The following is a 13,181-nucleotide window of genomic DNA, read 5'->3' on the forward strand; positions in this document are numbered from 1 at the left end:
CATCCATTACAGGACACCATCCATTACAGCACACCATCCATTACAGGACACCATCCATTACAGCACACCATCCATTACAGGACACCATCCATTACAGCACACCATCCATTACAGCACAACATGCATTACAGGACACCATCCATTACAGCACACCATCCATTACAGCACACCCCTCACCATTACAGCACACCCCTCACCATTACAGTACACCCCCAAAGGATGAAGGAGTGCTGAATCTGTAGTTGCATGTTCTCCAACACAGCCTGTTTCCATGACAGTTAGAGCACAGGCTGGAATTCAGGCTTTGTGGTTTATTCCAAAATGTACAGGCTGGCACAGAGGAGGCGCCCCCCTCCCAATTGCCCGCCCCCTCTTTTTCACACTTGGTGCCCTTGGTGGCTTCAGTTCCTGAAGACGTCTGTTTAATTTCCCTCATATATATGCAGGTTTATGTATCAAAATGTTCTGATTGATTACTTCCTGCCCAGGGTGAGGCCTGCCCTCTAGGGGGATTTACAGTTACACTGATAACATGGCTGAATCTGAACACTGGAATTGCAGTGTCCTCATCACACAAAGCAGTATTTTAAAGGGTCGGTTCAGTGTGACGCTCAGCTGGTCATGTGACATTCCCAGCAGCCTTGCTGTCCGGCCATGTCCTTCTGGAGATGCCCCCCCCAGCAAACACTGCAGTCAGCACAGGTAAGTGTGGCACCTTGGGGGAGGGGGGTGGTGCGTCACATGACCGCTCGCCGGGGCCGAAACGTGGCCCACTTGACTGCCGCTTTTGTTGCTATGGTTACCTGCAGTAAGTTGCCTAGTGAAGATGGTTCCGTCATCAGCAACGAATCAGAGAACCTTACCTCCGGGAGGGGGACAGCAGCGCAAAAGAAAGTGACAGCGCAGCAGAAACTGGTGAAGGAGGAGGCGCGCGGGAGGACTGGTGAGCCTTAGGGTGGGGGGGGGGGGGTGGTAGCAGTAAGCCTGGGAAGTGTGGGGGGTGTGGGAGTAGAATTGAGCATGGAGGTGGGGGGAGGGGGCAGGAGGAGCAGTGAACCTAGGGGGGTGCAGGGGGGCAGGAGGAACAGTGAGCCTAGGGGGAAAGGTGGCGCAGGAGGAGCAGTGAGCCTGAAGGGGTGGGGGGGCAGAAGGAGCGGTGAGCCTGGGGTGGGGAGGGTAGAGGAATGGTAAGGTTAGGGGCAGGGGGGGTGGGAGGAGAGGGGCACGGGGGGGCGGCTAGGAGTGGTGAGCCAGGGGGGTGGGAGGAGCAGTAAGCCTGGGGAGCGAGGGGGCTGGAGGAGCCTGGGGGGTGGTGGGGGCAGAGGGCCGGCTAGGAGCAGAATGCCTAGGGGACTGGGAAGGGGGCAGGAGTGAGCTTGGGGAGTGAGGGGAAAGTTGGGAGGAGCAGTGAGCCTGCTGAGAGGGGACGGGGACAGGAGAAGCAGTGAGCTTGGGGAGTCAGGGGTTGAAGGAGGAGCAGTGAGTCTGGGGAGTGAGGGGGGATGGGAGGAGCAGTGAGCCAAGGGGGGCAGAAGGAGTGGGGACCGGATGTCCTCTTTATGGTTCCCCTAATCTAAATGAAGGTTAATGTGCAAAATGAAGTGCATTTGTCAAAGTGGTCAATAGGAGGCAAATGGTAATGCTGCTATTAGAGTAGCCCTCATATAGGAAAAGGTCTTTATCTGGGTCACGTGATGTGGTAAGATTACAGGCTTATTACAGCAGAGTTTGGTCTTGGCGGGGGCAGAAGGAGCAAGGGAGGGAGGGAGGCCGCTCCCCCTGACTCTCCTCTGGGAGGGAGAGGGAGCCTCCTGACTCTCTGTCCATCTTTCTGACAGACCCCTACGACTCCTCCTCCGGCTCTCTGCAGCTCATCTCCATCAAGCCTATGGCGGCTCAGCCCGCCTACTCACATCCACCATCATCGGACCGCAGCCAGGATTCGGCCATCATCAACGGGGAGGTGAGCCTTAGCACTGTGAACTCAGACATTCTGGACACTTACATTCACCTGGCTGTTTGTGGATGGATATAAATACACTCAGTGGCTGGTTTGTTAGGTAAAGAAACAGCCAATCATACCTCCAAACAGGCAGTCATGTGACTGTAACCGAATACATAAGCTCAGAGGGTTCATTTAATGGTTGGCTGAGCAGTAAAATGGCTAATAAGCTTGATTTCAGTCATTGTAATGATGATTGTTTGTGGTTGACACTTCTCATGACACTTCTCAGATACAGAATTTCGTGTCTAAAGTTTACCGAGGATGGCGCAATAAACAAAAGACACCCAGGCAGCCACAGTACTGTGGGTAAAAACTCGCTGTTAATGAGAGAGGTCAGAGGAGAATGGCCAGACCGGTTAAAGCTAACAGGAAGGTCACAAAGTGCAAAAAAACAGCTCAGTGTAACAGTGGCGAGCAGAAAGGCTTCACTGAACAGACAACTCACTCACCAAGCCCCGCGGTGATTCAGGGGAAAAACAGGGTACTATTCAGTGTTAGATACATATACCTAATACACTGGGCAAATAATCAACCAGAGATTTTCAACCGTGGTGGCCAATCTTATCCGCAAAGGCCCAGTGAGTATGCAGGTTTTTGGGATAACCTTTAGGTCAGATGGTCAAACCCAGGTGTGAGGACTCTTCAGCCAATCCGTCCTCTAATTAGTAATCTAATAGGGAGTTGCAGCAAAAACGGGCCTTTCTGGATAAGATTGTTCACTCCTGTTTTATACCAAAGTGAACTTGAAAATAACCTCATAAAAATGGCACTGACTGAAGAACCCCCCCCCCCCCCCCATTAACCCATTTTACGTGCTCAGGCAGCAGTGGTCAGCAAGTCGACGTGAGCTGATGCTTGTTGATCTTGCAGAAGCTGCCTAATGTTTCCAGATGTGTGTAACATAGACACAGGGGGGAAATGTCAGCACTCTCAGTGTGCCCCCCCTGCCCCCCCATATCGCACATCAGGTGAGCATGGCCCTAAAGCAGAAGTCGGACATTGAGCACTACAGGAACAAGCTCCGGCTGAAGGCCAAGCGGAAGGGATACTACGACTTTCCAGCCATCAACTCCGGCTACAAGTCTGGGGGCCACAGGCAGAGGTACAGCCACGAGAAGCTCCAGCTGGAGCTCAGTATGGGCCAGGATGCTGATGACGAGAAGGCCTCCACTTACGTCAAATCCAGGAAAAGGTGACATTTGGCCACGCAGAACGTTCTGCTGCATTCTCTAAATCTGTGTTCCATTTTGGACCATGCTGTAGGTGAACCTCCTGTTCTCATCTGCAGCTCTGCTTTAATTGTAGTGTTTCTGTTGAGTGCATTACTTCATTTTATGTGGTTGCCTTGTTGTGGTTTGAGGGATACGGTTGCATCGTCACAGGTTGAGGGCTACGGTTGCCTTGTTGTGGGTTGAGGTTTAGGGTTGCCTTGTTGTAGGTTGGGAATTAGGGTTGCCTTGTTGTGTGTTGGGGGTTCGGGTTGCCTTGTTGCATATTGGGAATTAGGGTTGCCTAGTTGCAAGTCGGGGGTTAGGGCTGCCTTGTTGTGGGCTGAGGTTAGGGGTGAGGTTCTGTAAATAGTTATTTTCACAGCTTTATGCTGCTTTTCCTGAGTCACACACACATAGCACCTGAGAGACAAAGATGAAAGCAAAAAACCAGGTGTGTGTCACTGGAAGATAATATGCTGATATCATAATTCATCATCCAGAATTCCTTGATGCATAGAAAAACATACTATAAATGTATGTTTTTTTTGGGGGGGTTGGGAGTCTATCCACATATTTGCACTGTCTGCTTTGCACGTCTTCTGCAGAAAATCTAACAGTGTGGCAATGACACAAATGTGAGTGAGACCAAAGAGGAAAAGGTTCACACCATATCAAGGTCAAGGTGAAGGTTATGTGGGGCCTAGCAGCGTGCTGCTGCTGCTGAGGGAGCTGATGATGAGGAGGGTGATGATAAAGATGATGACGACAGTGACATGATTTCAGACATTCCCAGCCAAGGAATCCTGTCTACCGGAGCCGCCAGTCGCTGAACAGCCCCAGTCCTGGAGGAACAGAGATGGACCTGCTGGTGATGAGGGAGCGACCCAGGAGAGGGATCCGCAACAGTGGCTACGACGTAAGTGCGAGCGAGAAAGACATGCGTGTGCTGTGATGAAGGATGCGTGTGCTTTGGTACAGCATGCATGTGGAGGGACATGGATGTCCAGTGGTAGAAGATGCATGGGGAGGGATACACATGTGCTGTGGTAGAGGATGCGTGTAAAGGGACACGCGTGTGCTGTGGTAGAGGATGCGTGTGGAGGGACACGCGTGTGCTGTAGTAGGGGATGCGTGTGGAGGGGTATGCGTGTTCTGTGGTAGAGGTTGTGTGGGGAGATACAGAAGCTGTTCTGGAGAGCATTCAGGGCTTTGCTTCAAAATATTCTCAGATTTACTTTTCCTGAGCAATTATGCTAAGAAACAGACAGTATTCAGAGAGAAGAGCCTTTCAAAATGAAGTGCATGCAGGACTGTGGGAAGTGTGACAGTACACCAGAGAAAGCCGGTCATTTCCTTAAATACCTCAGTCCTTCTGGACCGTTCTGTGCTGGTTTCGGCCCTCGTGCTTGCAGGAGTCGTCGTCCTTCTGTGCCGCGCTGCTTCTTGATGTGTTGTGGCTTTGCGCTGATATTGGCACCGCGCGCTTGTGGCTCGAGGCGAGAAAGCTGCATATTCAGCTGCCCGTGTTGTCGGAGGACTTATTTATCAGGCATTCATTTTCCAGGGGTCCACTGCGGCTCACTTTCAGACGCACAGGAAGTAGGGCACCCATGCCTTCCCCTGATTTATCACAGAGTGAAGGAAAGGCACAGACAGAGAGGACGAAGCTGCAGCAGTTAATTACTTCCCTCCTATTTTCTGGACAGTTTATCAGAGCAATTAACCCCAAGGGTGAACAATAAATAAACAAAACTTATACTAAACTGTCCACTTGTTACCCCAAGGGACTCATATCAGACTCTTGCATCAGCCTTTCTGACTAGGCTAAATCGAAAGCTAAAGTCAATATTCCTGCTCTGAGTTTTAGTAGCTAATGGCAGGGCTGCGGGCAGCAAGAATGTCTGCCGTCTCTCCTCGTCTGTGTTTAACTCACGCTTAAGAGGTATAAAGTTCAAATGCACCTGTAAGTGAGGGGGTGATGCCACCTCAGGCAGAGACAAAGATAGAGAATGTCACCTTCATGAATGTCAGCGAAGGGGACCTTTGTCGTGGGCTGGTTCTGGAATCCAGTGGGAGATGAGTTGCCCACAATGTGCCCATTCGCAGAGTATAAATAGAGGACCAGGTGCACTATGGGAAAACTAACCCTGCGTGTACGGGGGCTCTATCTGTCAGACGGAGCCGGAATTAATCGAGGAGACCAACGTGGACCGCTTGATAGGCTCCCGGATCTGTGGCGGTGGGAGGCAGGTCAAAGGTCACTCGGACACATCCACCCTGAGCTCACAGCCGTCCATCGACGAGGTGCGACAGCAGATGCACCTACTGCTGGAGGAGGCCTTCAGCCTGGCCTCAGCTGGTCACTCCATGGGCAGCCGCCGGCACCATCACCAACACCACGGCCCCTACAGCCTACGGCACCCCGGGCCCTATGCTGAGGTGGTGACCAGCGCCCCCGGGACCATGAGCCGGCCCCGCGGGGCCTTGCAGTGGGTCCCTGCGTACAGGCCTGACGTTTTCCAGTACAGCCTCCCCAAACCGGTGAGTGTGATGCTCTTGGAGACAGATTACATGAGGAACCGAAGGGTGGGAAGGTGCAGAACAGCAGCCAACATCACGTTATATAGCCGCATTTCACATGAGGAGCTCTTACACGTCTCGTTGTGTCTGTATTGTAATTGATGCCTGTTGCTGCCTGCATGCCTTAAGGCTCTTGTTTATCTGAGGCTGACACCCCTCCTCGATTTGCCCCGAGTGCAGTGCGTCCAGGTGCAGGGGGGTGGAGCGCTCACCCTTCTTCTTGCCCCCGCAGGCCTTTAGGTTCACGCAGCTTCCTGACATGGCCATGGGCTCCCCGCCGCCCCCCATCCCCCCCAGAAATGCAGCCACTCCTGGGGCCTCACTCAGGCGGTAGGAGCATCAGGGCCATCGCCACTGTTCTTCTGCAGCTGATCGCATTTAGCTACCATCTGACTGTTTATGCAAGGAGGCCCAAAATATTTATGGAAATGTAAATTTTGGCAAGCCTAGTGTGATTTTTATACCATACTCATGTATAAATTTAAATCCTAAATTATTTAAACTGAACTGATGTGAATATCAATGAACGTGCTGAGAAGCTGTGGTGTCCTGCAGGTCTGCTGTTAGCTGGAGCACATCTGACACCTAGTGGTGAGTGATGGTGTAACAATGCTGAACACTTTAATGCTTCTGCTCTCAGTTCCTCTTCTGACATTGGCCCGAAGGCTCGGACCTCAGAGTCCTCTGCACCTGAGACACGCAGTCAGCACGACAGCGCCCCCTATATGCCGATCACAAGACCGCCAGTTGCTTCTGTCGCTGCTGAGCTTCCTATGTCAAACTACTCAGGTTCGAAACTGTTTCTCTTTGGGTCATATAAAAAATGACACTGTGAATATCTTGCTTAGTTATCTAAACATATGAGAATATCTCCCTAAAAACATGAGCGTGGCGTGTCAGGCGTCCTGTATACCATTTACCCTGCACCAATGTAAAGGCTGACCCCTGCTGGCTCACCCCTGCCATGTGCTGGGGAAGATTCTGCCCCCCCCCCCAACACACACATTCACTGACCCCCCCAACACACACATTCACTGACCCCCCCAACACACGCAGTCACTGACCCCCCAACACACACATTCACTGACCCCCCAACACACGCAGTCACTGACCCCCCAACACACACATTCACTGACCCCCCAACACACGCAGTCACTGACCACCCAACACACACAGTCACTGACCCCCCCAACACACGCAGTCACTGACCCCCCAACACACGCAGTCACTGACCCCCCAACACACGCAGTCACTGACTCCCCAACATACGCAGTCACTGACCCCCCAACACACGCAGTCACTGACCCCCCAACATACGCATACACTGACCCACCCAAACACATACATTCACTGACCCCCCAACACACGCAGTCACTGACCCCCCAACACACGCAGTCACTGACCCCCCAACATACGCAGTCACTGACCCCCCAACACACGCAGTCACTGACCCCCCCAACACACGCAGTCACTGACCCCCCAAACACACACATTCACTGACCCCCCAACACACGCAGTCACTGACCCCCCAAACACACACATTCACTGACCCCCCAACACACGCAGTCACTGACCCCCCAACACACGCAGTCACTGACCCCCCAACATACGCAGTCACTGACCCCCCAAACACACACATTCACTGACCCCCCAACATACACATTCCTTGATACAGCCTTCAAACTATGACGTGGAACTCCATTTAGCATTTCTCAATATTAACCTTGTAAATTAATGTATAACTGGATAAATACATTCATAGATGCAGTAAAATTTTTAGAAATGCCTTTTGTAATAAATGTTTTTGGTGTCAAATTAATAGAGTGTTTTAGATTGGATAGTATATTATCTTATTTATCTGACACTTTGATCCAAAGCAACTTGTAAAAGAGGGAAAGGTTACAGTTTAGAATCATTCCCAGGGATTTGAACCCACAACATTTGAATTGTTAGCACAATGCTCTTCCTGTCCAGCTAGTAGTTCTCAAGCTTACAATGTGTTCTTAGGTGAATTTGTATTTTTATGTTGCCCGTAGTCTGTGTGTGTGCCCTGTGCTGTACTGGCTTCCCATCCAAGGTGTTGCCCTTCCATGTCTCCTGCGCTACCTGGGATATGTTCCAGGACCCGCCATGAGACTGGAAGATGGATAACAGACATCAGATCTAAAGAGTTTATTGATAGAGGACAGAATAAATCCCATGCAATGAGTTTTATTTTTCCAGCTACTGTCCAACCAATACAATGTTATTCATCACTGACTGCTACATGAATAATCACTTGCAGTTCTGATCTCAAAACTGTCATTGCTAACTTGAATGGATGGAGCCTGAACTTCTGGGGCTTGGATTTCTCTGAATATGATGAGGAACAATGAAAACAAATGTCATTTCTGGAAAAGAAAAAAAATCACGCTTACCTCAAGAAAATGTACAATATGAGTTTTTTACTTTCCATAAAAGCCATAGATATTGTCACAAAGCACCTAGACGGTCTTTGGCCTGTCACTAATAGTTTATGTCTGAGAGGCTGCTTTCATTGGCTCAGCATGCTGTCAATCTCCTCAGGAAACCCCATGTCAGCAGTCTACGCCATACCAGCCAACCGGTCCGACTACTCGGCCTACGTTGTGTCCACGCCACCGAGCTCGTACCATAGCCCTTCCTGGATGTCCTACCCCCCTGAGCCAGAGGATGTTCCTCCCCAGTGGGCAGATTCTGTAAGACAACCATCTGCTTTTTAAAAACTTTTTCTTTCTCTATCCATGGAACGTCACCCAGGTTGTACGGACTCTGTCCTCTGCTGTCCTCTGTCCTTCAGCCAGATGCTCTCATCGTTTTACTAGTACCATTTAGAAACCTTTTAGAAGCACTTTTCTCAGCTATATGTATGTATGACACTGTGTGGACACAGTCATATGCCAGGGTAATTGAGCACATCTCTTAAGTCAGCACAGGAATATTTTTATGGAGTCTCTAGCTGTATATGTCAAAGATGATGTATTTACAGAGTTATATATTGGGGTGGTTGTGAACAAAGTGGTTGGTAATGCTATAATGATGTCTGCGTTCCTGTCTGTCTAGGTGCCCCTCCCGGGCTATGTAGAAGCCTTCCCACATCCCCGCTACCCCCAGGGCAGCCCCCCCATGCTGCCGAGGCAGTACAGCCAAGCGTCATCCAGCCACAGCGCCCCAGACCACCCGGCTACACCGTCAACTGCTGCTTCCCAGCAGAGTCTGACCGGCACTGTGGACACCCCCGACACCTCCCTCAGCAATCTCTCCACGGCCGCCCTGGTCAAGGCCATCCGAGAGGAAGTGGCCAAGCTGGCCAAGAAGCAGACGGATATGTTTGAGTTTCAAGTCTAGAGCCCCTAGTGTCCTGGAGGCCAAACCAATTTTTGTGTACTGTGGTGCAGAAAGCCACCGGCCCAGGCAGGACAGAACTGTATCTAAAAGTGTCCCCTGTCCCCTTTTTAAATAGGATTTGCTTGATTCTGTTTTGTTGTGATTTCCCCTTTTTCCCTTTCATTTGTCTAAGACAAACTGTTTACCTGTGTTGTTTGCATTCAGTTTCTGGCATCTTCTTTGGCACTTACAACTGAAAAGCTATATCTAACAAACATCCTGTGTGATTGTGTTAATCACGGACAGCAGCATTTTACTCAAGGAAAGAATCCTAATGAAGATGAAAAGCCTAGAGGTGCATGTCCTCACAGAATAAAAAAATCTGTGAAGATAATGCATCAAAGCAAAGTGAGCTGTATACATCCTGGAGAATCCCAGAACTACCCGGAAACACCCATCTGATTTACATGCTGTGTAATAGTGTCATGCTTATCTAGATGGAAGACTCCGGCATGGAACATTTCATTTTTTTTTGCTCTCCATTACTCAGAGACTTTCAGAAGACACTGGTGAATCCAGCGACATGGTCCACTGAACAGAAATGAAACTGACAAAGGTTTATGTTGCATGGCAATGGGTAGCTGTCAAGAGGCTGTCAAACCTAGTAAAACATACCATTTTAAAAGTGTGTTAAATAATTTGTTTCTGTCCCAATTTTCATAATCACTCATGTGACTATGACATTACTGACCAATTCCTAGTAATTTCATTCATGACACAAACACGGCATGATGAGTTTGCTCAGTGGTTCTGTATTCCTGTCTTAGGAAAATCAGCAGGAAATCTGTAACTAACCTATGCAGTCTGTATCTGTAACAGCGACAGTGGTCATTCAGATCACACAAATCAGAGAACAGCTCCAGTAAGTCACTTTAGCAATGAAATCTTGCTATAACAAACATTACTGTGGATTTTTTAAGTAAGTTATGTAACAATGAATATCACAAAAATATATTTGAAAGTATAGCTAATGGAAGTTTCATTAGTAATGCAATGGATTGATACTTTCTTATGAATTGTACAAAATCACATATTTTCATGAATTTATTTAAATGATTACCCCGTTACATATTACTGAAACCAGTCATTGCACACGTCATCGCAAAAACATGCAACCTTACTTTACCATGAGGTCACTGTTTTGGGGTCACTGTAGTGCTAAAATATTATAAAATGTTACCATAAAAGGCGTAATACCAGCAATAAATTCCCTCTTAATTTATATATGACAGCAATTTGTAACATTTTTAAAGATTGCTTATCACAACGTAGAAACATTTGCTTATCTCTTAAACTGGATTTCAGTAGGAGTCCACAGTGAGTGCATCCATATTGGTGAACTAAGGCTTTATTTGGAATATGCAGCTTTTGCCAGCCCTGAATATCCAGTATGCAGAGAAAGGTTTAAATGGACAGTTCAGGTGGACAGTTTGTTGTGCTAAATAAGGACTTTGTGCCAATTAACTGGAAATCCCTTTTCTTTTGGCAACAAGCCTGTAGAAATTTAACATGTATCTTTGTACACCTTTTATTGCAGCCTTATGAGTAAAGCCTGAACACAATTTTTAAATATTTTTACTCAGTCTTTTGTAAAGTAGCATTAGTCTTTTAAAATACATATGTTCATAATATGTTTTTAAAATACATATATAATTTAGATTTGCAGTAATTTGGGATTTGTTTGTGAAAATTCAGTACCAAGAAATATGTATGAATATAAAATGATATATTGTACTGAAGTGACTAAAATAACATTCTCAAAAATGATGGTATAGCTATTTACAGGTTATGCAGTTCTCACCCCCCGCCCCCCCACCAAAAAAAGCTTTCTGCTTTATCCATGTTTTCATGGACAGTAATGTTATACCTTTAATGTGTTACATGTGTTGATGTAACTGGCATGTGCTCTTCCAAAAGAATGTGTTTGCTGCATGCAGTGTGAGTAACTCTGACACAAAGGGCTTTTTGTACCTGTGCTCCTTCTCAATGGTGATGGAACTGGAAACGCTGTGGTCCCCGGTGAGGCCCGAATTGGTGATTCATCACTGCAGACTGTAAATGTCCTTTGTGCACTTTCATCGCCTCGTAAATGATGTACTGTGATGCATAAATGAAAGTACTAAAATGCACTTTAAACCACCAAGCATACATTCATTATAATGGATTATTTAAGAGACGCCCGGAAGACCGCTCGAGGTTTTCCTAAATTAAAAGTGAGGCTTGGTTCCCCCCCTCCCCCCCCCACATTGCTTTGAACCAGAATAATAGGAACTTAAAATGGAGCAAGAAAAATCAGGACCAGTGCCAGGATTGTTAAACCAAACCAGTGTTAACATCTTTATTGCAACAAATGCTACATATCAGTTTGTACAACTAAAACACCCCAGATACCAAATGGGGATACATTATATACCTGTGAGTTTGATATATGCTTTACAGTGTAGTTGCAATTGTTTATGTTGACGGGTTTTATCCGTGGAGTGTAATTTAATTATTCCGGGGACTTCACTGCTTTAATATCCTTATATATTGCTAATTGATCTAACCACTAAAACTCCTATAATTTGCAAGGCATCCTCCCAGGAGCCCATAGAAGGCAGTTTCAGGCTCCTGTAAAGTATATCTGTGTGTCCCCCGTCCCAGCAAAGCCTGTCTTGCAGCCAGCTGCAGCACAGCCAGCCACGATGGCTCATTGTCCCTGCAGCACTCTGTTTTCTCATTACATACGTAAAAAAAATGTACAGCTCTGTTGTTTTAACAAACTTTGCTACCCAGAAGGGTTTGTATGTAAATATGTTACTTATAATTAAGCATTCTCTTACTTTTAAAATATTTTCCATTTTTTCCATGTTTACTAGTATTATGACTAACTGCTATTTGAAAAATGTATAAAACAAATGTCTTTCAGCGATTAATTTTATTTATAAGAATTAACATACGTTTACATACATTTTAAAGCTGAGTTTTATCTGATTTCATCTGAACAACATAAATGAGTGAAATAAATGTATGAACATTGAAATTGTACTTTTTTCCTACTGTCTGCATCAAAATAAGTTATATTATTTTTGGAGATGGCATAGCAACTTCTTGTAGCTCATAACGAAACTGAATTTGGGCTCAGAATTCTGCAAATTTAATTTACCATTTACTTTATTAGGCATACAACCCCCAAAAAGCTGGGACAGTGTGAAACTACAGTGTAATTAGTTCAAACTTTACATATGATATTTTTATATTTTGAATTACATATGAGCAAAAGAGAATTTACCAACCACCATTTTTGTTTTTTGTTGCATTTTTCACTGTCCCAAGGGGTTGTAGATTTCTTTTATTCTGCTGAACGTTTTAATAAATCTATAAAAATGTAGCAAATATTATAACATGATACCCATTACGATAAAATTAGCTTCTGGTCAGTATTGTTACACCATAACAGCTATTTGGTTCCTGGACCTAACAGTCCGGCGTGACTTGTACAGAACCGGAAGTACGCTGGTTCAATATTCCCATTACACCGAGCACCCCTCTCGTTGCTTTTCGGGTTAGCTGTCGGTTCAGTCCTGCATTTCGTTTCTGGGTTTTCAGGTTGCTTTTATCTTTTTTCATTTCCAGCTGTTTGTCCTTTCTGTCTCCTACTTAGCGGTCTGGTTCCTGGAACCCCATTTTTGGAATTGCAATCCATTTTTTCGGCGCCAGGTCCCTGGCTTCGTGGTTTCAGTTCGTCGCCATATTACTTTCATAGTGCCATGTCCTGGCTCCCCCAGAGCCCTGCAGAGCTCGTCCTGTAGCCGCCCGTCCAACCAGCGGCCCCATGTCCTGCCTTTTCCCTGTATTGCCAGAAGGGATATGAATCCATCGGAGTGAAAACCCAGCACCATGGTTTGCTGGGTTGTCTTCAGGGGCGTATTAAGGTGTACAGAGGCCCCTAGGCTACAGTAGTCTGTGGGCCCCCCAACCCAGCCCCGCTCCGCACCAAT

The 13,181-nt window shown here is 47.1% G+C and overlaps 1 protein-coding gene across 4 annotated transcripts in view; it reads left to right on the forward strand.

Moving 5' to 3' along the window:
* LOC111847644 (UPF0606 protein KIAA1549L) overlaps positions 1 to 12,825 on the forward strand; it is a 55,201-nt gene extending 42,376 nt beyond the window's left edge. For 3 of the 4 annotated variants that reach the window (XM_072718142.1, XM_072718140.1, XM_072718143.1), the window contains 10 exons: positions 637 to 702; positions 810 to 943; positions 1,839 to 1,963; positions 2,974 to 3,197; positions 4,000 to 4,132; positions 5,392 to 5,757; positions 6,029 to 6,126; positions 6,437 to 6,585; positions 8,362 to 8,513; positions 8,878 to 12,825. In XM_072718142.1, the coding sequence (XP_072574243.1) occupies positions 637 to 702; positions 810 to 943; positions 1,839 to 1,963; positions 2,974 to 3,197; positions 4,000 to 4,132; positions 5,392 to 5,757; positions 6,029 to 6,126; positions 6,437 to 6,585; positions 8,362 to 8,513; positions 8,878 to 9,162 (1,732 nt within the window). In that variant the 3' untranslated portion in view covers positions 9,163 to 12,825. The remainder of the gene's footprint in view (positions 1 to 636; positions 703 to 809; positions 944 to 1,838; positions 1,964 to 2,973; positions 3,198 to 3,999; positions 4,133 to 5,391; positions 5,758 to 6,028; positions 6,127 to 6,436; positions 6,586 to 8,361; positions 8,514 to 8,877) is intronic. The other variant, XM_072718141.1, reaches the window with a different exon arrangement.
* The last annotated feature ends 356 nt before the right edge of the window (positions 12,826 to 13,181 follow it).

Source organism: Paramormyrops kingsleyae, chromosome 11, assembly GCF_048594095.1.
Source record: "Paramormyrops kingsleyae isolate MSU_618 chromosome 11, PKINGS_0.4, whole genome shotgun sequence".
In the NCBI taxonomy this organism is placed as follows: Eukaryota; Metazoa; Chordata; class Actinopteri; order Osteoglossiformes; family Mormyridae; genus Paramormyrops; species Paramormyrops kingsleyae.